This window comes from Sorex araneus, chromosome 10, assembly GCF_027595985.1.
Source record: "Sorex araneus isolate mSorAra2 chromosome 10, mSorAra2.pri, whole genome shotgun sequence".
In the NCBI taxonomy this organism is placed as follows: domain Eukaryota; kingdom Metazoa; phylum Chordata; class Mammalia; order Eulipotyphla; family Soricidae; genus Sorex; species Sorex araneus.
The window spans coordinates 4,756,206-4,778,259 of NC_073311.1; the positions used below are offsets into that span (position 1 = coordinate 4,756,206).

At 51.9% G+C, this 22,054-nt stretch overlaps 1 protein-coding gene across 2 annotated transcripts in view; it reads right to left on the minus strand.

The window, feature by feature from the left end:
- RORA (RAR related orphan receptor A) overlaps positions 1–21,819 on the minus strand; it is a 745,063-nt gene extending 723,244 nt beyond the window's left edge. The window contains exon 1 of one of the 2 annotated variants that reach the window (XM_055118527.1): positions 21,603–21,819. In XM_055118527.1, coding sequence (XP_054974502.1) covers positions 21,603–21,750 — 148 coding nt within the window. In that variant the 5' untranslated portion in view covers positions 21,751–21,819. The remainder of the gene's footprint in view (positions 1–21,602) is intronic. The other variant, XM_055118528.1, reaches the window with a different exon arrangement.
- Positions 21,820–22,054: the final 235 nt, after the last annotated feature.

Genomic DNA, 22,054 nt, shown 5'->3' on the forward strand with positions numbered 1-22,054 from the left:
ATGAGAGGAGCTGGGCAGAGAGAAAGGTGGGGACAGACTGGAGGTGAGGACAGATCTAGGCTAGGCTGAGCAGTCCTGAGACTGCCTAGTTGCTCTCTCCATAGACTCCTAGCTTCCCAGAGGGAAACACACACACACACACACACACACACACACACACACACCCTGATAATTCACAGGCCAGGAGCCAATGCCAAGGGCTAAGTGCAAGCAAGCTTTGCATACTGGAGCACCAAATTCAAACCCCTGTAATATTCAGTCCCAGAAGCAACTCTGGGAGTGACCCACAAAGCACCAGGGCTGTAGAAACCCACAACCAACCCTGGGAATAGCTTCCCCCATGCAAAACTATATAGAGCCAATTGACTAGGGATTCCAAGCCTCTGACTTCTCTTGAGATGAATCAAACGCTTTCCTCTGCCTGCTTCTTATGCTCTCTTTTCTTCACAAGCAGACTTAGTGGTCACTGTGATGCACAGCTGAAAACCAAAGCTCAAATTTTTCTGCAACTCTTTTCCTCTCGGGATTCCCTGTTGCTTGTGGTGATTCTGATGACTTCCAGAGGAAAATGCTAAAAGTGGCATTGCTAAGTCAGAGATCAGCCCATGTCCCTAACTTGCTTCTGAGTATTTTGGGGGCCGGCATGTAAACAAATGCTCAAGAACCAGCAACCTGTCTCTGGATGGCTTCTGAGTTGAGCTCCAGGGTGGATGGGAAACCTCCACCCATGCTCAAGACGGGCCAGGGAAGCGGGTGCTCTCCCAGGTACAGTGGCTGGAGAATACCTGAGAGCTACATCTGCTGTCTCCACTGCGGCAGCCAGCTCCGTGCACTGACACAGAAGCTTTTATGTGTGAAGGCACAGGAGAGTCTAGTCTCTTGTACAGAGCAGGCCCAAGATAAAGGTTCCATTTCTTCCAGATAGACCCACCCTTGGCCCAAATGGAGTAGGTTACAGTGAGAATAAGGCCTCTACAGACAGAAAGGACTAAAGAGGAAATGTCAGCTGATGAATGGATAAATGAAGGGCAGTGGATCCACACAATGGAATAATGTTTTAGTTTTATTGGGGGGAGAATCTAAAACTGTATACTTTTCAAAGGGGAATTCTATGATCAGAATTATGCCTGGATTTGTGTGTGGCATTTTCCCCATGTTTCTGGGTGGCCACACATGGGAATGCTCCAGGACTATTCCTGCCTCCAGGTTCAGGAGAGCAAGCAGTGCCGGGCTCACACCTGGGCCTCTTCATATAAGGCACACACACTAGCCTGTGGGTTTCTCTCTGTTCCCCGTACCTGTTGCTTTTTTTCTGTTGTTTTGTTTTGCATTGTGAGACTTGGGGGTTATTCTTGGCTGTGTGCTCAGGAGTCACACCTGGTGATGCTCAGGAGCCATATGTGGTCAGTAGGATCAAACCTGTGATACTTCTCCATCCTAACTGGGGGGACAGGGGGTTGGCACATCTAAGTGTGCTCAGAGATTACTCCCGGCACTACTCAGGGGACCATCTATGGTGCCAGGATTGAACCCGGGTTGGCTGCTTGCAAGCGACTTCCCCGCTGTATTTCACTCCAGCCTCAACGTGCCTGAATATTTAAGAAAGAAAGACTAAAGAAACATTTGGGATCCATTAAAAAGTTGGGTGTCAGGGCACTGAACAGGAGTGCCTGAGGGAACCTACAGCTTGGGGTGCTCCTGAGACACAGGGTTCACCTGAAAAAAGTCAGCACTGGAGTGGAGGGTGAACCCCAATGGCTCAGTGCCTCACGCTAGACTGATGTCTGCGCTAGAACCGGATCAGAACCCACAATCCACACCTCTTGACAACTCATCCTCTCTGGGCCTATGCTCCTTATGGCTCAGCTTCATTCTGCTCCCTGCAAGCTCCCAAGGCAGGACCCCATGCTTCATAAAACAGATTCCCACATGCACACACACCTGCGTCAGAAATCAGAAATCGGTATGTCTTTCCAGTTATATGCCAGACTGGATGATCCTTAATTTCTTTAGTCTCTGCCTTGCCTTGGTGCTCATGCATTTCATTTTTTATCTTCTCAATATTTGTTTTGATGTGAAATCTATGCCTGCATGTAATCTTGAGATTGGAGTCTTTGCTCACCCTAAATATTCATAGAGATTTTCTGAAACTGAATCAACTCTGAGAGACACTACTTCAGTACAACCAAGAGCAAACATCCTAATTCGGACCTAGCCACAGGGGCTTGTCTGTCTAATAGAAATGTAAAATAGATCTTTATTTGCCACAAAATTAAAATGCAATCCAATTATGCAGAATTGGAAGGAACTTGTTAAGTGCCAAAAAGGAGAATCTTACGCTCACTATTTTCAAATGATACCACCACCTTAGTTACATTGGGTTTGGATTACTGCAGCTTTCCTAGGCACCAGAGTATTTATTTACAACCAGATAAAACACACATATATAAAGATGGAATGCTGTGTAAATAGGCAAATGAGCAAGTTAAGAATCTGAAACAGGGCCCGGGATATGGCTCAGCAGGAGAGCACTTGCCTTGCACATATGAGGCCCTGGGTTCAATCCCTCATACTACCCTCAACCACAAGCGCAATAAAAGAATCTGAAACAACTGACCAGCCTGGTAATCACCAGCTCTGAGGACCAGCAGTGTGATGGGTCTGCATGTCCGTGTTATCTCCATAATCATGAATAAAGTCCTAATCACTAGTGTGAAAGATTTGGGGTGCCGCATCTTACTTTAGGGATGAGTGCACTTACAAAAAGAAAAATTTCCTTTCTCCACTAGGTAAGAATGAGTTGGGGCTGGGTGGGGACAGCAGTTTGCAGTTAAAACAAGAAGGTTACAAAACTCAATTCAAGACCTGGGTCTAAACTTTGCAGCCTCCAGAACCAGAGCAAAGGCATGTTAGTAGTTAAGTCACCTGGTCCCTGTGGACCATCAGAGCAGCAGAGCTGAGACCACCGAAGGCCTGCTGACCTGTGAGACAGACCTGTGAACGATTCATTACTCCCATCAAGGTTAAGTGCTTATACAACATCTGTCTCTCGGGAACTTGATCAGGGTTTGGTTATTCATGTGCATTAAAAAGTATGTGAGAAAATATTTAGCCTTCCCGAATCTGCATTTTGCAAGGGGCTATTCTCGTAGTGACTTACTTATACATTTATAGCCTATCTCCCAATGCTTTTGCCTTGGCATAAAGTGAAAATTAAAATAGAACTGCATATTTAGCTCCACGTCCCTGTCTGTACAGAACCAGTCCTTAACTTTCTAAAATGTATGACTTTAGCCTGAAAGTGATGCTTATCTCCAAACTTACTTTTCTCTGATCTGTATATACCAGAATCAGTGGGACAGAGGGTCCCACGAGGCTGGGGTTCCCCACACAACACATGTCTCCATTTCTGGAAGATTCTCCACAGTTAAGGAGGGGTGGGGGCAGAGCTTAGCTGACCAATACAGGTGACCTCACCCTCCAGAAGGTTCCACATTACCCTCAGGGATAAAACTTGTCTAGACAGTCTTTGTCTAACAAAGCCAGCTCGTCTCTTCCACCTGAACAACCCAGGGAAAAAGTGGGAAGAGAGAAATCCAAAACTGGAATCAGAACTTTGCAGTGAGGCTTGTCTGAGCACTGCATCAGCGGGGCCTTGCTAGAAAGACACAGTCTGGGCCAGGGAGATAGTTCAGTAGTAGGGGTCTTGTCTTGCACACAGACAACCCCTGTTCTGTCCCCAGCACTGCACAAGGTCCCCCATGGCCTGCCAGCAGGGATCCCCGAGCACAGAGCCAGGAGTAAGCCCTGAGCACTGTCGGTATGGGAAACAAAAAAAAGAGAGACAAAGACTCTGTTTGGAATGACTGAAGTTAATCCCACAGCTATTGTTACAAAAATAGTTATAATATTGTAACTGTCAAAAGTTCAAACTGGGCCATCTTTATGTGATCGAATTTTACCCCATCCCATTTTCACAAATGAGCTGGCGAGTTAATTTATAAAAGAATAAGGCAGAACTTGAAACAACAGAGGACACCTAAAGCTAATGGATATCTTCTTTTGAAAAGTAAGTGGTGGGGGGTGGGTGGCCTTATATGGTTTGCTCTCTGAGCACAGAGCCAGGAGTAAGCCCTGAGTACTGCTGGGTGTGGCCAAGAAACAAAACAAAAAAGACAAATAAATTGAATAAAATAAATGTTTGTCTCTCAGATGACCAGACTGGAGGTCATCACTCCGTCGCTGGCCCAGTTCCCTTCAGAATGCACAGAGCCAGGGCTCCGCACTTCCCAAGTGGACACAGGGCTCCGCGAAGTGGCACGCCCTCCCTGCCCTCCAGAGCAACCCCCACCCACGGCTGCCTCTGCACCAGAGGCCGTGACCCTCAGCTCTCACGGGTCCTGGGACAGAGGCCAAGGGGCCAGCACATGCAGTCAGGCTGACAACCCCCAAGACGGCCCCAAGACGGTTCTCAGGTAACCAACTGGTTCGATTTCATCTTGTGCGGGGGGAGCTTCGCCGCCGAGGCAGAGGAGACACTGGCCTGGGTTCAGAGTGATTTCTGTTCAGGCTTCTTCAGCGTCTGCCTCTCAACAGCCGGAATAAAGGCTCTGCTGTGCTGAAGGGCACCTTTCAAATCAGGGAGAAACAGAGCACTCACTTAACAAAAGGGGCTGTCTGGGCACCAACGGCCCGAATGGGGTCTGAGCACAGGGCTGCAAGGGCTGCGTGCAAAGTGAAAATGAGAGACAGAAAACCTGCCACAAAAAAGCATCACCAAGGGGCCGAAGGGACCCTACAGAGGGTAAGGCACTTGCCTTGCTTGCTGCAGACCCAGATTTAATCCCCATAAGGTCCCCCAAGCCTAACCTGGAGTGACCCTTGAGTGCAGAGCCAGGAGTAAGTCCTGAGTACAGCTGGATGTAGCCCCCCAAAAAACAAATGAAAGAGCATCACGATCATGCCGAGAGATAGCACAGGGGAACAGAGTTGACCCCAGTTTGATCTGACACCACATAGAGTGTCCTGAGCCATGCTAGGAGTGATCCCTGAGCACAGAACGAGGAGTAAGCCACAACTTCTGGGTATACCCCCAATCACCCACTTCTTAAAAAAATAAATAAAAGACAAAAATGTGCACACCAGGGCTACAGAGACAGTACAGGGATTAAGCACTTGCCTTGCACAAGACTGTCCTGGGTTTGATTTCTCGGCACTGTTTAGGGTCCCCAGAGCCCTACAGGAGTAATCCCTGAGCACAGGGCCACAAGTAATCCTGAAGCACAGCCAGCTGCAGCTCAAAAAAAAAAAAATAAGAGAGAAAGTCCCTCCCAAGCTGCCTGCCGCCTCCGAAGTGCCCAGGGATGAACTCTAAGGCGCTTTGGAGGAAGCTCGGGCCAGAGCTCAGCACCTTGGGCTCAGCACATACTGGCATTGAGACCTCCCCACTGTCAGATCAAACACACACAAAACACATCCTGCCATGTGCCTGGGGTCCTCCAGACCGTACAAAACAGGCTTTCGTCTTAACCAGCTTATCGCCCCATGGGCCAGGGCCGGTGATCCCACAGCACAGAGATAACACAGGCCATTCACAAGACATATTAGTGGAGGCAACTGTGAATCTTGGGACCCGGCAGCCACCCCCTCAGACAGCCAAAGCACAGGTCCTTCTCCGGAAGGGCCCAGCCCCCTCCTGCCAGACACTGGAGCCTGAAAGGGCTCGTTAGCCTGTTGGGGTCTGCATTGCTCTCAGTCCTCAAACCTCACAGCCACACCCCATTCTCTGTCTCTCATCCCTCCGGAGTCAGCTGTCCCTGCCACAGCACCCTGGACAGAGGAGCACCCCTGCACAGAGAAGGCCCCCAACTGTGATCAGCACCAGCAACCCTGCACCCAAGTCAGCAAACACTTGGGCGTTTCTTTCTCTCTTCCGAGTCAACTGAAATAAAAAGAAAAGAAATCTCCCATTTACTTTCCCAGGGCTGGACGCACCCTTTGAAGATCTCACCGCGCTTCGCAAGACCCTCTTTCAACTCTCTCTCCCACGAAGTCTTTCTCCCAGGGCCGCGTGGGGCCTCCCCACACAAACTATTCATCCGTTTCTCCCAACCTTGAGGTTCTGCCAAGAGGGCGGCGGATTCCCTTCTGAGACAGGATCAATCAATGCTGGGCTGTGTAGAAAGATTAAGGATGGGGGTGGGGGTGGGGTGCGGAGACTCTTCAATCAACAATTGGACACGCTGGCAAGCGGACCACCATCAGCACAGAGACAGCTCAAAGGCAACCCGAATCAGCCCTGGTGTTAGAACCTCGCTCTGGATTTAAAGACCTTCTGGTTTAATTTTTTATGCCTTTAATACATGTAGGCTCTCTGGGTTTTTTTGTTTTTAATCCACATATTTGGAGATATTTTTCTGACCTGGAAAGATCTTTACTCCCTTGGCTTTCTCAGCTACACCTGCTTGGGATTTGGGTTGATTCTCTCCAAAGATCACTCTGAGATCTATGAATATGGCCTGGGACTGAAAGTTCACTTAGCGGGGCTGGAGAGATAGTACAGCTGGTAGGGCACTTGCGTTGCACATAGCCCACCCAAGTCAGATCCCTGGCACCCCAGAGGGTCCCCTTACTCCATCAGGAATAATCCCCGAGCTCAGAGTCAGAGAAAGCCCTGATTACTACCAGGTGTAGCACAAAATATAAAACCAGTAAAATAAAATTAAAATTCATTTTACAATCCTGTCAAAAAAGGAAAAAAAATGCAGTGCAGAGCTAAGTTGCCAAGATTCCAGTCTGAATACTCTTGGGTTCTGACCTTGCTAAAATACTGCTTCTTTCCCACCTCATGCCACAAATAACTTACTCTAAATTACTCCCTGCCTGGCCCATCAGAGCTTTCTCCACACCTCATGCCCAGCCCTCAGGACAGAAGTCACACCTTCTCTCTCCACGGGCTTCCGTGTCCCAGGAACCCCACTCACCTCAGGATGGACTCCTGCCCTCAATTCCACCAGATGGCTCCAATCCCACCTCACGAGAAACTCTACTTCAGAGCCCAATGCCTTACCCCATCTGAGTGCCAGCCTTAAGTACCTCTCCAGAATTGTCACAGAGAACTCCTAACTTGGTTCCTTATCTACACTGTCAATTCTCCACCCCCAACCCTAGCAGATGCCCAAGAAACTCTCCAAAGAGAAATCAGATATATCTCACTGCTTCAAAATTTTCCCACAGGAAAATGTCCAAAACATTTAGTCTGCATCCTGTCTGCTTTCTCCAATTTCCTCGCCTACAAACTCCATCTGTAGGCCAGGCTGCACCTCATCCATGTTACCTGAATTTGCCACCAACTTCCGCCACGTGCACTTTGGCCAAAAAGCTCTCTTTCTACTCTCTCAACAACTTTTCCCTATTATCTCAAATAAACATGCCTTGGTGTGCTTTCCCTGACTCTTGCTCAAGCATTTTCTCCCTCTTCCTAGTTATGTATTTTGTTAAGAACCTCTGTTATGTCACTCTTCAGCCTCTTAATGTTTTTGGTGAGTAGACTACACCCACCCATGGTACTAAGGAACTACTCCTGGTTCTGTGCTCGAGAACTACATCCGGTGATGCCAGGATGCTCATACGTGATGTTAGGGATCAAACTGGGATGATTCACATATAAGGCAAGTGCCTTAACCCCTGTACTATTTCTTCAAACCCTCTCCACATTTTGGAGGGGTGGATTCTGGAGCAATAGCCAACTATGCTAAGGGCTTATTTGTCTCTGTTTAGAGATCACTCTTGGCAAGGTTTGGGAGACCACAGGAGATGCCAGGGAGCAAACCCAGGGCAGTTGCATACGAGACAAATGCCTTAACCCTGCATTATCTCTCTGGACCCTCTGCACATATTAGTATGTCTTCCTGCCTATTAATTGCCTTCATTGAGTCATATACCTCCACTGACAGTTTTAGGGCCTGGGACACAGTAAATGCTCAATATATTCTTGCCGGATCAATGAAAAGATGCCATAAACTGCATCACCTTTAAACTTCTAAAGCTTTCAGAGCATTTAGTTTTCCCACAGCTGGCTGTCTTTTACATGTTGATTCCCAAGTGCATGTCTAAGGCCCCTAAAATCCAAGGGGCCTTCCAGTGAATGGCCAAGAGGCCAAGAGATATGGGACAGAAAATTCTAGACAATTTAGACAATTACAATGCTGCCCTTAAGAAACTGAGGCCAGGGAGCAGATACACCCAGCTGAACCAGCAAAATATAAAATCAATTAAGATATCAGCAAAGGCACAGTAAAAGCTGTGTGTTTGCTACCAATAAATCATAGAAAAGACCGGTTAATAAAGGGACAATGTCAAACACTGTGGCAACTTTCATTGTAACATTTTATTATGCAAAATATGACAGAAATCTTTTCATTCAATTTTTATCATGCTTTCTGGTCAAATTTCATATGTATAATTATTTTTAATGAAGCACCGTGATTAATCTGAGCTATGGAGATTGGCTTATTTTTTGCTTTTGTTTTGCTTTGGGGGAGAACACTCAGCAGTGCTCAAGTCTTCCTCATGGCTCTGCTTTCAGGGATTACTTCTAGCAGGGTGTGGGCAACCCCCTGGGGTGCTGCAGATCCAACCCAGGTTGACCACATGCAACACCGGTGCCCTACCTGCTATGCCATCTCTCCAGTCCCAGGGAACAGGGCAGGCTTTCACCTACCCTTTAGCTCTCCCCATGCTGGTTCGTCAGAGTAACTGAACGTGGAAGTTCAGTAAGTCTAACCATGAAAACCCTCCGCTCTGTAGAGCTGCTGAGGTTCCAGCCTACCAGATGTGGTGTGGGCATTGCTGCAGAAGCAAAATCTCAGAGCGGAGCGGAGGGCGGCTGAGCTGTGGAGGCGGCTGCTCGGGCCCTGCTCCCCAGAATGCACAGCTGAGAGGCATGGGCAGGGGTGCGGCAGGCACAGTCCCACTCAGAAAGGGAGTAAATCTTCAAGACACCTGACTTCAAGACCTCCTGGAGAGACCTAGGCAGGAATTCACTGCCAGATCACCTGCCCCCGTGTCCAGCCTTCTGGGTGGAGGAATAAATAAGGTCACTGGAGCCCACTCCAAGCAGAACACATTCTCCCACTCTCCCTTCCCATCTCCCACTAACAGCAGTTGATTTTCTGCTCCTTCCTAGATCCCGTGGCTGCGCTTAGGGCTAGCTGAACACATGAAAATGTGCCTTTGTCTGCTGGGAAGAAAGTTGTTGGGTCAATGTCCTTTCTCTAGAAAAAAGCAACAAGATGACGAGTTTCCGGGCTCTTAATCTATCTTGAGAACCATCAGTTAATAGAGGTTTTCAGAAGCTGTAATGAGGATGGAGAGGTGGAGATAATAAACAAGACCTTGTTTTCAGGTCCTGGCCTTAGGGCTCATACTGACCATGTCTGCCATCACTGCTATCTGCGCCCAGCAGGCCCAAAGCCTGATAAAGGGCAACATACAGTCCTCCACTTTCTTTCTGATCTGCCTGGCTGGCATAAGGTGCCTGTGTGTCTGTACAATCATGATGTACGTAAGATTATCCATGTATGTGCACACTTAGGTGTTTATGATAGAACTCATTTTTTTCACTGAACAATAGCTGATTTCACCCAGTGATGGCTTGATGTTAGGAGATTGAGGATTCTCAGTAAGAGTGTTTCTTAAAGACCAGCTACTCTATCTAAATCTGTATGTGTGTATCACCCACAGTAACACAATACAAATTAGACAAAATAGATACTTAATGGTGTAAGCCACTTGACAATGGCACTATTATTATAGCATTACTCTATTTTCATCACTACTGCATATTAGAATTGACTTCCAACATGTTTGAGTGAAGAAATAAAGCAACCTAATCAGAGTGCCAATTAATTCTGTAAAAGTCCTGTAATACATCAAAACTAAAGCATTTCTGCAGCATCTCAGAATGACTTGATTCCACTCTGGCTCACTCCCCCTCCTGAGGCAGTGATTCTACCCTGACTCTAGCTTTGACCCATCCTCGTCCAATTACAGGCCAAAATCCATCAAAGACCCTGAGCAAGTTTCATTGATTCACTAAGAAAGGATACTCTAATCCATCATTGCATCCTCACCTTGGTGCACAGGATTTCTGTGGGTTTACCCAATACCACTGTGGTTCCAACAACTATTCGTTCTCACGCAGCTCTCATCGGTTCAAATACTGTAAGGGCAGAGCAATTTCCAGCAGGTTCCAAGTCTCTGAGTGTATTGCTTGCAAAGTGCATGTAAATTATTAGATTACATTACAAGTGAAAGGCGCAGTGGGGGGTCACCGCAGCACGGCATTAATGGAGAACAGGTTGAATGGAACTCTTATAGTCAAGCTTCACCAGCCCCATGAGTTTGGCAGGCAGGAAAAAAGAAGCCTTGGGGAAGAGGGGGCCAGGAGTGCCAGGGCGCTGGGAGCTGAGGTGTGGGAGAGCTGCCCCATGCAGCAAGGAAGGTGCTTCATTCCCTCAACCCCAGAAAGGCACAGCCAGCCAATGTGGGGCAGGGATTCCAGACATGGCCCTCTTCTAATGCACCTCAAAGGGTAAAAGAAGAGAGAGAGACAGAGATAGAGACAGAAACAGAGGTGCCTGCCCTAGAGGCAGGCTGTGGTGGGTGGAATTTGGTGGGGGGACATTGGTGCTGGGAAAGTACACTGGTGGGGAATGAGTGTTGGAACATTGCATGACTGAAACCCAATCATGAACAGCTTTGTAACCATGTATCTCACGGCAATTCAACTTAAAATTAATGAATTAACTAAAAAATAAAAGGAGCTCAGGGGGTTGCACTGAAGTGAACTATTGTCTCTGGACTAGCCCCAGCAATGGCCTCTCAGTTCCCAGCCAGGACGAGCCAGTGCCCTGGGCCTGTGGCTGGATTCTCATAGCATTCACCAGGCAAAAGAAGATCCTCCAGCCAGGGGTCTGGGCAGAGGCTGCCACGCGGCTCCATCGCCATTACATCCAGTGTCTGTGCCAGGCACTACACGGGCCCTTCTTCTCAGCCACCTTGAAAGGCCACAAAAGCAGTGGCCCCAGTTTCCAGGTGATGGAGGAGTGGTCCAGGGGGTGAGTCAAGCTCAGCGTGCCCCAAGCTCTGGCTGAGTCTATCTACCTCCTTCCTGGCAGGCCTGTCGTAGCCAGGCAGGGCTGTCTCCCAACATATCCCACCTGGATCAGGACTGCTCGAGACTGTGTCAGGATTGGGCCTGCTAGGACAGAGAGGGCCTGGTGGAGCCTGCGAGCCAATGTGGGGCACCAGTGGGTGGCTGGGTCCAAACCAAGGCCTGGTTTTAAGTACAAGCAAGTCAGAGGTCTGCAGGCAGGGCTGGGAGGTGCAGAGCCAAATCTCCAGAACAAGATGGGAAGCCAGAAGGGGGAATCCCTCCCCTGCATAGCTAATGAGCACTGGCTCTGCACAGGAAAAGAATAAAAGACTGAACACAGGCTCCTCCCAGGGACAAGGCAGCGGCTGGTGGGCCTGGCAAGAACCTTCATATGTCTACTGAAAGAGCCTTCCTGACAGGGCTGCTTCTTGGGGACTGAAAGGAACAGAGGGTGGGACTGGGGGAGGGGCTGGAGGATGGGAAGGCGAACCACAAGCACGACGTAGAAAGGACGAATCTGAGACAGGTGCTGAGGAGGTGCCTGGTCCCGAAGCCCGGGGAGATGCCACCCCACATGCCAGGACCTGAGAACCCTCCAGCACCTAGCAAAGACCCTGACACAGAAGAAGTGCTCAGTACACAGTGACTGCAGGAAAGAGGCACCTCGGGCTGTCAGTGCTGGGGGGAAATCTCAGAATTCTAGGCCAGTCTAGGCAGATGCATGTCTAGGAGTAATAGGATTTTAATGAACATGTGCTAAAAGTGGCACAAAGATACCATATGATTAGAAATAATAAGTATTTACATTATTTTCCTTCCCCCACCTCCTCCCTGAAAATCTAATGAGTAACACCTGCCGCGCTGCGTGAGTCCTACCCCCTCTGCCCCCAAATCCCCAGCACCCCAGTATCCCCTGGAGGAAGGGCTCTCTGCTCTGTGATGCTGGGACCTTACCATGCAAAGGGTCAGAGCCGGGGTTTCAAGTGGGGAGCAACAGTCTAAAAATAGATAAATCGCCTGTATTTTGTCTTTAACAGAGCAAAAAATAACAGTGCATCACAGATAAAGGAAACTACTTTAGGTGAAAAGTTTATTATGTGTGTGTGTTGCTACAAAAATAACTTGAAAGAGATTGGAAGGGCAGAACTTCCACAACCAGGCACTCCTTGTCTTGCTCAGGCTCAGTGACGCTGGATTCCGTGGATGAACAGGATCATCAAAAGCAGAGCAGAGACCTGCAAACTGGCCCATCCCGGGACGGCGAGGAATTCTGTGCACCACACCGAGATCAGAGCTCAGCCCTGCAAAATACTCCTAGTCTTACAACGCACCATCGCTTTCAGGGGGGAAAAATAGCATTTGTCTCTAGTTATAAACATAATGAATGCATAATGCGGGAAACTCAGAAAATTCAGAAATTCACTAAGAATCTTGAAGAGAATCCCACCCTGCAGAGCTGACGGCTCGGTCATTCATCATTCAGGGAACAGTGGGTCCATGTTCACCCTCCTCCTCCAGACATACACACTTTACTAGGAGACTGTCATTCTGGGAACAGTGTCAGATGCAAGGTCTGACTCCCCCGGCAACACATCATGGCATCTCCCCTGCCAAGGAACACTTTGCCGGGCAGTGTGACTCTGGCTGTGGGGTGTCCCCTGATGAACCAAGCATCCCTACGCCAGGCCAAGCAAGGCACAGCTGAGAGTATTTCCCTCCGTGGCACCCCTCCTGCACCACGCACACGGGCCAGCTGTCGGTGGTGCAGGCAGCAGACTCCAGCACAGGGACGGCCCGTGGGACATTTAGACACGGGCACTCCTCACAGTGCTGCTCCCTGGCTTTCCTGAGTGTCAGGCACTCATTTTCGGTTCATAGGAAAGATGCCCAGGGGGAGTTTATTTATGTACACTGAGACCACTCCCAGTGTAGCTCAGGAATGACACTGGTCGTGTTCAGGGGACCCCACGTAGAGCCAGGGATCAAACTCAGATTGGGCACATGCATGCATGCCTCCCCTGCTGTACTCTGTCTCTGGCTCAAGGAATTTTGTTTCTGTTTTGTTTTTTGGGGATTTTTGGGGGGCGGCGGGTGGGAGGGTTGCATACCCAGAAATACTTAGGGATTACTCCTGGCTCTGTGCTCAGAAGTCACTCCTGGTGATAGTCAGGAAACCATATGGGATGCTGGGGATTCAACCCAGGCTAGCTGTGTGTGAGGCAAGTGTGCTAACTGCTGTACAATCATTCACCGCCCCCGTCCCCCCCCCCCGACACACACTGGGCTCAAGGAATCTTATAAAGTCTCAGCTGTTGACAGTGTTCCACAATAACAGCCACAAAACTCCTTCCTAATATCCATCGTCTAACGCTAGGCTTCTATGTATGTTGGAATAACCTCCAGGGCTCCCACGGGGCTAGAAACCTGTCATACCTTCCCAGAATACCTGAGCAGCCTGCAGCATACCAGACCAGGACCTCAGACAGGGGCCTGGCCAGGTGATTCAGAAAGATGGAACAAGCTAGAGTCAGGGCAGCCCTTGGAGCACAACCCAACTACACGGTCTACACGACCAAGCTCAGAAAGCAGGTTCGAGAACGTTCAGCAGTACCACACCTGCTGCTCCTCCACCGCACCTGGGAAAACGTTAAGAACCTTGCTGGTGTTCACCTTTCCCGCTCCTGATTTGAACACCCAAAGTCTACAGAAACTGCTCCGGTTCCCACCTTCTGCCTCAAGTACAGCTTACCCGAAGCAGACCACACGTGTCCATCACAGTGAAACAGCGCTGACAATTTCACACCTGTCCTCAAGTACAACTGATCTGATCACGAAAAGAAGAATCGTTTTTGATGATGAAAGCATTTCATTTTCCTTTGCTCTCCCAGAGCTTCATACCTGGATGATTGCTCATTCTGGGGGCTTCACCCTCCCAGAGCCCTCGGCCATGATCTCCCAGAACACCCACTACTCAGGGCCAGCATACTGAGACGTGATAACCTCCACCCTGGGCACACACAAGGGCCTTCTTTGTGACCCCTGGCTCCATAACTGAACAGTGGAAACAAAAAGCACTGTGGTTCAGTCAAGAGTTCTGGGCCTTGCTTAAATATACCCCTGCCTGATTCCTTCTATGATCTGTATGTGGCACATCGTTTCTGGTCCATGTTCCTTGCTCTATGTGACGGGGGGGGGGGGGGGGTGGGAGGGTGGGGGGGTGGGAGAGACACAGTGTCAGACAGGACAAGCTGCTCCGCCTCTGCTCCTGGAAGGGTGGGGCCACACCCAGTCCTCCAGTCTCCATCTGCACCCATCCCTTCAGGTCGCCTTAGAACTGATCAGGTGAGCCAGTAAATGTGGTGGGAGTGGGCAGCACTGCCCTTCAGGCTTGCTCTCCCCTGCCTGCCTGAGGGTTCCCCTTACCTGCCTCTGTCATTGGTATTCTCGACAAGTCCGTCGTAACTTCTCAGCGTCAACTTCTCCTCTTTGCATTGCCCTTGTTAGAGATCATTTAAAATGAGAAAGTCACATTCCCAGCCATTCTGGAGTCAGCGCTTTCATGTCGCCTGCACAGAAGTCTGTCCCCTCAAGGGTCTCCTGCCTCCATCCGCAGCCCCTCGCCCCAGCCCCGAGCAGGCCCTTCTCTCCCCAACACCGTTCCGCTCCCCCATTCCATCAGCCTTATCTTTCCCTCCAAAATACCTCACCCAGTGAAACACACTTTAGCTTGTGGTTCTCCTTCCTTCACTCCACTTCCGAGGGACATGTCTGTGTCTGGAGATTGTAAAGTCACCTTCGGGGAAAAAGGCGTAGAGTGGGGCTGTCAATTACTCAGGATAAGACAGGAAAAATTACATTGTGCGCAGCTTTGCACCTCGGTACACGCATTTATGCTCTGGGGATCAAGAGGATTTCTCTCACACAACCTAAAATTCATATGTATGCCTTTTGTTTGGCTGTAACTAATTCTCTACCTAGCAGCACACTTGTTAATAGTTGGGATTATTGCAAACCGTGATTACCATACCTAATTATAAATTCGACTGTTGGTCCCTCGTGCCCCGCCCCCCGCACTCCACCCCACCTCTTCACCTCCAGTCCCTGCTGCCTGCCTGCTGAGCCCACTGGCATTCTCGGCTTCTAAAACGAATCCAGTGCTTTCGTCTTCCATAACTTTGGGGCCCGCATTAAGTCTGACATATGGATTTCGAGTCAGTTTATTTCCCCCCATTAAGCACCATTCCCGTCACGTATACAATTCCATCAAGTTTCGGCATGTCATTTATACACAATTTTATTTCTTCTTACTTCTCTCACACACGCCTACCACTTACGTACAGCAACTTCACTACATTCATATTTCATAAACTTCATCAGTATTCAGCCAAGTCCTCCCCCGAAGCAAGCTAGGTATTTTTAACCGTGCGCTGCCTCTTTCGCAGGCCAGAGATCCTACCCCAAGAGTCATCCCTGCCTGGGCCCAGAGGGCGCCTCATCCATGCTGGTCTGTCCATGGTCACAGGAGCTTACAAACAATTTCCAAAAACTTTGAAGGTGGTTCAGAAGCAAAACTCAGCCCCCCCCACCCCCCCAACATTGACAGAGATGGGCCTGGGCCAGGAGGTTCATGAAGCCTCCACCCGGAATCCTTCCTGTGCATTTCTGGCCTGACCTTCAGAGGCCACAACACCGGGGTGGGCAGTGGGGGCTGGGGGAGTGTTCTGCAGTGCTCCAGAGATGGCAAGCAGGTGGAGGTGTGGGAAACCCTCACTCTTGGAGGCTGGTGCCACACCTCCGCCACCCCACTTCAGGCTTCCTGGCTCTGCATGGGGAGAAGGGAGAGAGGGAAAGGTGGGAGAGAGGGCGGGAGGGAAGGAGGGAAGGAGGGAAGGGAGGAAGGGGGTGGGAGGGAGGGAAAGAGTGAAGGAGGGAGGGAGGGAAGGAGGGAGGAAAGAAGGAAGGGAAGGAGGTAGAAGTGGGTTACCCAAAAGAACACCAAGACTGAGTTTCTACCATGGGAACTTCAAAGTTATTCGCAGGGTGAGCACAGACTTTCGTCCAGTCAGTGGGCAGCCCCAGGAAAGTCCGCCCCAAGCCAGGTCCTGGGCATGCCTTCCCATGGTCCTATGAAAAGGTCTAAGGGACCTTTCCTGTGGAGAGCCTGGGCTCCCTGTTGACACTCCTGAGTCTTGCCCCCTGCCTGTGGGTTTCTTAGCTGCCAGGACACAGGAACCTTAACCGAAGCCACCTTTCACCATATCTAAGAAATACATCTGCTGGCCCTGCCTTCTACCAGAGAAGACACCTCATCTCACGGCACTGGCATACAACACTTATGAATCATCTGAAAATGGCTCTATGCTCTGAATAAGTCTAGAAAAAGAAGTAAGGCTCTAGACACAAGTTAAACGTTTTTCCAATAATGTAAGAACCTCAAGTAATTGCAGCAAACTCATTGGAGAGCACATGCCTTGCTACTCGCAACACAGCAAACAGGGAGGCAAATAATTAAACACGGGCATATCAAGGATGTGACAAAAGCAAGCAAGCAACTTCCAAGCTGGATCGGGACCTAGTTAGTCCCCTTGCTGACTCCATCTCCACCTACAGTTCTACATTGGATACTCAGAAATTGTCCTTGGAATACTGATCTAGTAGTACCTAAGATCTCAGACCTCAATGAGAGGAGCAATTACACCCTGATGCTCCCTCTCAAGTACAGATGGGGGTCAGCACATTTAAAAAACACCTTTGATAGGGGAGGGGAAGAGAGCAAAATATTTCTGCACAATAAGCTAGCCTGAAAAACCCCATTCATCAGGGGTGCGTTGGCATTCTTACAGAAAAATCATGGTTTCCTGTATATTAATCAACACTTGAAGACTGATTATCTGGAGAGTATTTTTTTGGGAAGCATACTTCAAAAGGATTCCATTTTATTTTCCTTAATAGGCGGTTTGGTACGACGGGTGAGAATTTTAACAGCTCATTTCCAAACCAACGCTTGCCATTATAAATGAGATATTTAGAAAGAAAATTTTGTGAATGATAGACGAGAATGTCGAAGCAGGAAAGACAGGGGGCTCCTCCATCGTCAGTGAAGGAGACAGTGCTCATTTGCAGGCGGGCTCCCCCCAGCACACAGGGCCTTGCCCAAGCTTCTCTTGCTAGGGCAGAGCCCGGCACCCCAGGAGCACGTGTGAGGGAGCAGCTTCTGTCTACCTCAAGCCCTTGGCTCCTGGGAGACAAAGAGGCTACGTCATGCCACGGTTTCTACTAACAACACCCATGCAGTGTGCCTGGGACGGCCGCAGCACCCTCTCCCCAGACACCTGTCCCCCATCTCTGGATGCTGATTCTCGAGATGCAGAAGGCCATGGAGGCCCCCTCTCATGGGGCATGAGGTACCCCTAATGATTAAGACACATTAATGTTTAAGACATTATAAACATTAATCTTTAATGTTTAAGACACAGGGCGGGGGCGGGGAGGTGCTTTGAGAGGCCTCAAAGGGTAGATCTTCCCACGGATCCCGTGTTAGTCCAGGACTCAGCCTGTGCAGGGGGACCACTATCTCTGAAGGAGAACCTTCAACACAGGAGGAAAACAGGCGGGGCCCACCAACAAGAACCCCTAGTCTGGTCCTACTCACAGGCCCCTTTGGGCTCTGCACAAAGCTCAGTCAGGTCCCCAGGGCCCCTACAGATGCCTCCAAAACTCCCTGGTGCTTCCACCTCCCACACCCCACCTCAGAGGCCTGGGCACAGTTAGCCGGTGCCTCCGCCTCACTTCCCAGGACACACAGGCTTGGGGTCTCTGGCCTCACGTGTCCCTTTCAGAAATGGAGACACTGTTTAAAGCTTGAGGCCTCACGGTGGTATTGGAAAATTCCAGCAGGTGACAAACATACAAGGAGTCGGCTGACAAATGTTTTCAGCCACTCAGGATTCAACTTCTGGATTAATAATTCAACTCTTTGTAAGAAATAAAGGAGGGGGGAAGCGACAGAAAAGGTTATCACAACTATCATCAAATGCACTTTCTAAAATTATTCTATTACATTTTTTAAAGGGTATAATTATAAATGTTTTTATGAGCAATTTACCGGAAAATTAAAGTTCCTTAGTTTAAAAAATAATTATTCCATCCCTGCGGCAGAGGATCTTGATCCAGCCAGCAGCTTTTTTCAAACTATGGGGCATCACAGGCTCGCTGCATAGAGCAGAGTCTAGGGAAGGGCAGATGAGACTCTGTTTCTAGGGTCGCCCAGTGCGAGCGGGGGAAGGGCGCAGAGGCAGCACACCCAGTCAAAGGCCCAGAGCAGGAGGCCTCAGGAGCAAACTCCAGGCCTTGTTCACCAATTTTAAGCTGATCTTAACCTATCCTAGCTTTTCCATGTTAATCTCATTTTTTCAGTTTCCACTCTCCCCTCTGACCTGTGTGCCCTAGACCTTCTGCGCAGCAGCTCCCAGGGGCTGGATGATCCCTGTCAGATCCGGGTAGCAGAGGAAAGGGGGATTCGGGAGAAAGGATTTCCGTAACAGGCATGTTCCAAGGCTCACGCCTGCCGAAGCGCTGAGGGCCTGTTCAAGACCTGCTGTGGGTTTTCCCACTTCCCTCTCGCCTCCTTTATTCCCTTTCATTGTGCCCCTGCAGACTGGACTGGATAGCACCAGCCATCACTGGTACCACCTGGAGGACAGAACTTAATTTTCCAGGAGGCAGGGAGATGGGTCCATGGGCCCATAAGGTGGTAGGGCTGGTGGAGGAAGTTCAGGCATGAACTGTCCATAGCCAGACACCTCCTGAGGTGACATCAATGTCACAAGGGTCCAGACCACCATCTCCTGGCACTTGGGATGTTGGCCCCACAAACACTGCCTGGTGCCCCTTGGAAAAGCACCCCCTGCTTCCCCTGAAGCAAGGATCTGCCAGCCTCCGTGGGCCGGGACAGGCACCTGATGAGGCGACGGTGTCTGCTCCTCCTCCCAAGCCCTGTGCCTTTCTGTGTCAGGTATCAAAGCGGCGTCACCACCTAGCGTGCAGGTTAATTTCTTTCCGATATTGTAATTTATGCAGCATTAATACTGGATGCCAGCTCCAATTTTCTTGCTGCTTACACTCTGGGAGCCGACTCGCATCTTCTGCCAACTCCATTACATCATCTGAAAACCCAAACATTTCCCATTTCAAATCGCTCTCATCCACCAGGCAGACTTACACATTCACTCCTCTCGTGTCCAGCTCACGCACACACAGACCGGGACTCCTGAGGAGCAGAGGCTACTGCGAGGTCCGGGTCTGCAAATGCACATAATTTCTGAAAGCTATTACTACTGCTGTGTTAGCTAAAGGATGCTTCCATCCCTGACCTTCCTTTCCCCATTCAGATTGTTATATAACCGAGTGCCTGAGTACAGGGCTTGAGTTGGGTGTTTGGGCCTCACCTCCTCTCCCTCTCCCACCAACCCCCGGAAAGCATCTGGGGGGTAAAGAAAGAGAAGAAGGGCTGGCTGGAAGGAGAATGAGGGAGGGGTCCCTTCAGGGGGTCAGGGATATGGGTCAGCAGGTCAGCTGTGCAAAATTCATTTCCTGCCTACTTTGTTCCTGCTCCTTCTCACTGAGCCTAGGGGGCTAGAGGCACTGAAGGCCCCAGTGTTATATAATTTGCAAGAACAGCAAGTTACGGATTTGCTAGTTTGTTCTGCAGCCTGCCACCCTGATCTCTTGCAAGAACACCTCCTGCCAAGAATGACACCTGAAGATGCTAATAACACGGGGGGGAGGGGGGAGAAGGGAAGGGGCACAGGACAATCAGATATCAGTGTGGCTTCTTCTATACTCTACCCCGAACTCCAAAAGAAAAAAGAAAAAAAGAAAAAGAAAAGCCTTAGAAACACATGAAGGGGATTTTCTCCAGCGTTTCTGATTAACCCTGTTACATAACCCGCTCGCATTCCAAATCCACCGTCTCAGGGTCTAAATATATTCTTTGCAGCCAAAAGCTCTGCATACACAAACTCGCGCAGCCAGAGGCGGCCGGGCCCGTGGCAGTCGCGACCCCAGCCGGCCCCGCGCCCTCCTGCCCAGACTGGGGTCGCCGAGCGTGTGCGCTCCCGGGAAGCCGCCTGGGAGCCAATGTTTTTCGCGTGTGTCATCCCGGTGGCTGTTACAGTACTCGGATTCCGTGAATGGGAGAGTGCTGGACAGGGGGTGTGGCTGGGAAGGGGGGGCGTAAACCCCAGACAGCAAGGACCAGCCAGATCCCACTCCAAGTGTCGCCGCGGGGGCCAGAGGCGTTCTCGAGACCCTCGGGCCGCCGGGGGCGGTGGGCGCGCGGGGCCCTGGCTGGGCAGCACCGGGCAGAGCCTCACGGCTGGGAGCTCGCGGCTCCGGAGCGACACGCGAGCGACAGGCGTGATTGATACATTATTTACCGCCGCGTCTCCGCAAACTCCCGAAGAGCCCGCACCGGCTCCCCGGAGCGCCCGGCACCGGCGCCCGCGCCCCGGCAGCACCTTCTCTGCGCAGCACCCCTGGAAGTCCAGCCAGGCGAGTGGGGACGCCGCACCCCTCCCGGTCGTCTCCCTGTCCCAGACGCGCCCCGCAAAGCCCGCCGAGGAGCGCAGAGCCCGGGCAGTCCCCGGGTGCCCCCAGCACGAGCGCCGGCACGGCGCGGCGGCGCTAGCAAGTTTGGGTCCGGGTCGCCCGGCCCGTGCGCTCCGGCGTCCGCGCACGCACACGCCCCCCGCCGGCCCCGGGCTGCCAACTTCGCGCTGCAGCCGCCCCGCAACTCGGCGAGCGGCGGCCCCTTCCCGGGCGCCCGCACCCCGGCCCTGCCCCCGGGCGCCCGCATCCTGGCCCCGCGCCCCTGCCCCGGGCGCTGGCACCCCGACCCAGCGCCCCTTCCCCGGGGCGCCCGCTCCGCACCAGGCCCCCGCACCCCAGTCGGCACTCCTTGCCAGGACCCGGGACCACCGCGGCCGTCCCTGCCCCGCACACCCCTACTTGCGCCGGGCCGAGCGCACGCCCCCCTCCCGGCTCCGGCAGCCCGGGCCGAGCTGTCAAGAGCAGCGAAGGGACCGGCGTGCCCAGAAACCCGTTTGCCAGCTCCCGTTAAAAGGACGCTGCCGCTTTAAAAGTTTCTTTCCCGGGGCTCCCCACTCCCCGGGTCTCCGGGTTTCCTCGGGGTGGGGGGCACCTTCTCCTCGGCCCCTAACCGGAGCAGAAATGCCCCGGAGCCCGGCCGGGTGGGGGTGAGCGCGCCCTCGGTCGCCCCTCCGGTAGCTCCCCGCCCCCCGCGGCCCCCGCCCGCCCGAGAAGCGGCGGCAAAAGTTTGCCACGTTCCCGGGGGGCTCCGGGCTCGGGGCGCCCCCGCGCCCCCCGCGCAGCGCCCCCCGCGCGCCCGCCCCGCCGCCCCCGCGCGCCGCGGGCCGCCGCCTACCTCGGTGGGCGCCCGCGTAGCTCTGCCTGCGCGCCGCGGCGGGCGCCTCGCTCCTGCGGGCCGGCTCGGGGTTCGGCGGGGCGTCGGCGGCGCCGCTGCTGCCCGGCTCGCTGGCGGCGGGCTCGGGGGCTGCCGGCGCCGACTCCATGTTTTTCCCAGTGCAGCGATCGCGGCGCGGCCGAGCGCAGACTCCCTCTATCTGCTGCTTTCGGAGCGACTCTATGGTACCCGAAAAAAAGGGCGCCCGGCGCGCCGGCGGGGGGGCGCGGCGGCGCGGGCGCGAGGGGGCGCGCGGCGGGTCCGCGCCGACGCGGCCGAGCGCCCCGGAGCGGCCGGGAGGAGGCGGGCGCGGGCGGCGCGGGCGCGGGTGGCGGGCGCGTCCCGGAGCCGGCGGCCGCGGCTGGGGGCGGGCGGAGGCGGAGCGGGAGGCCGGGCCGGGCCCAGCCGGGGGC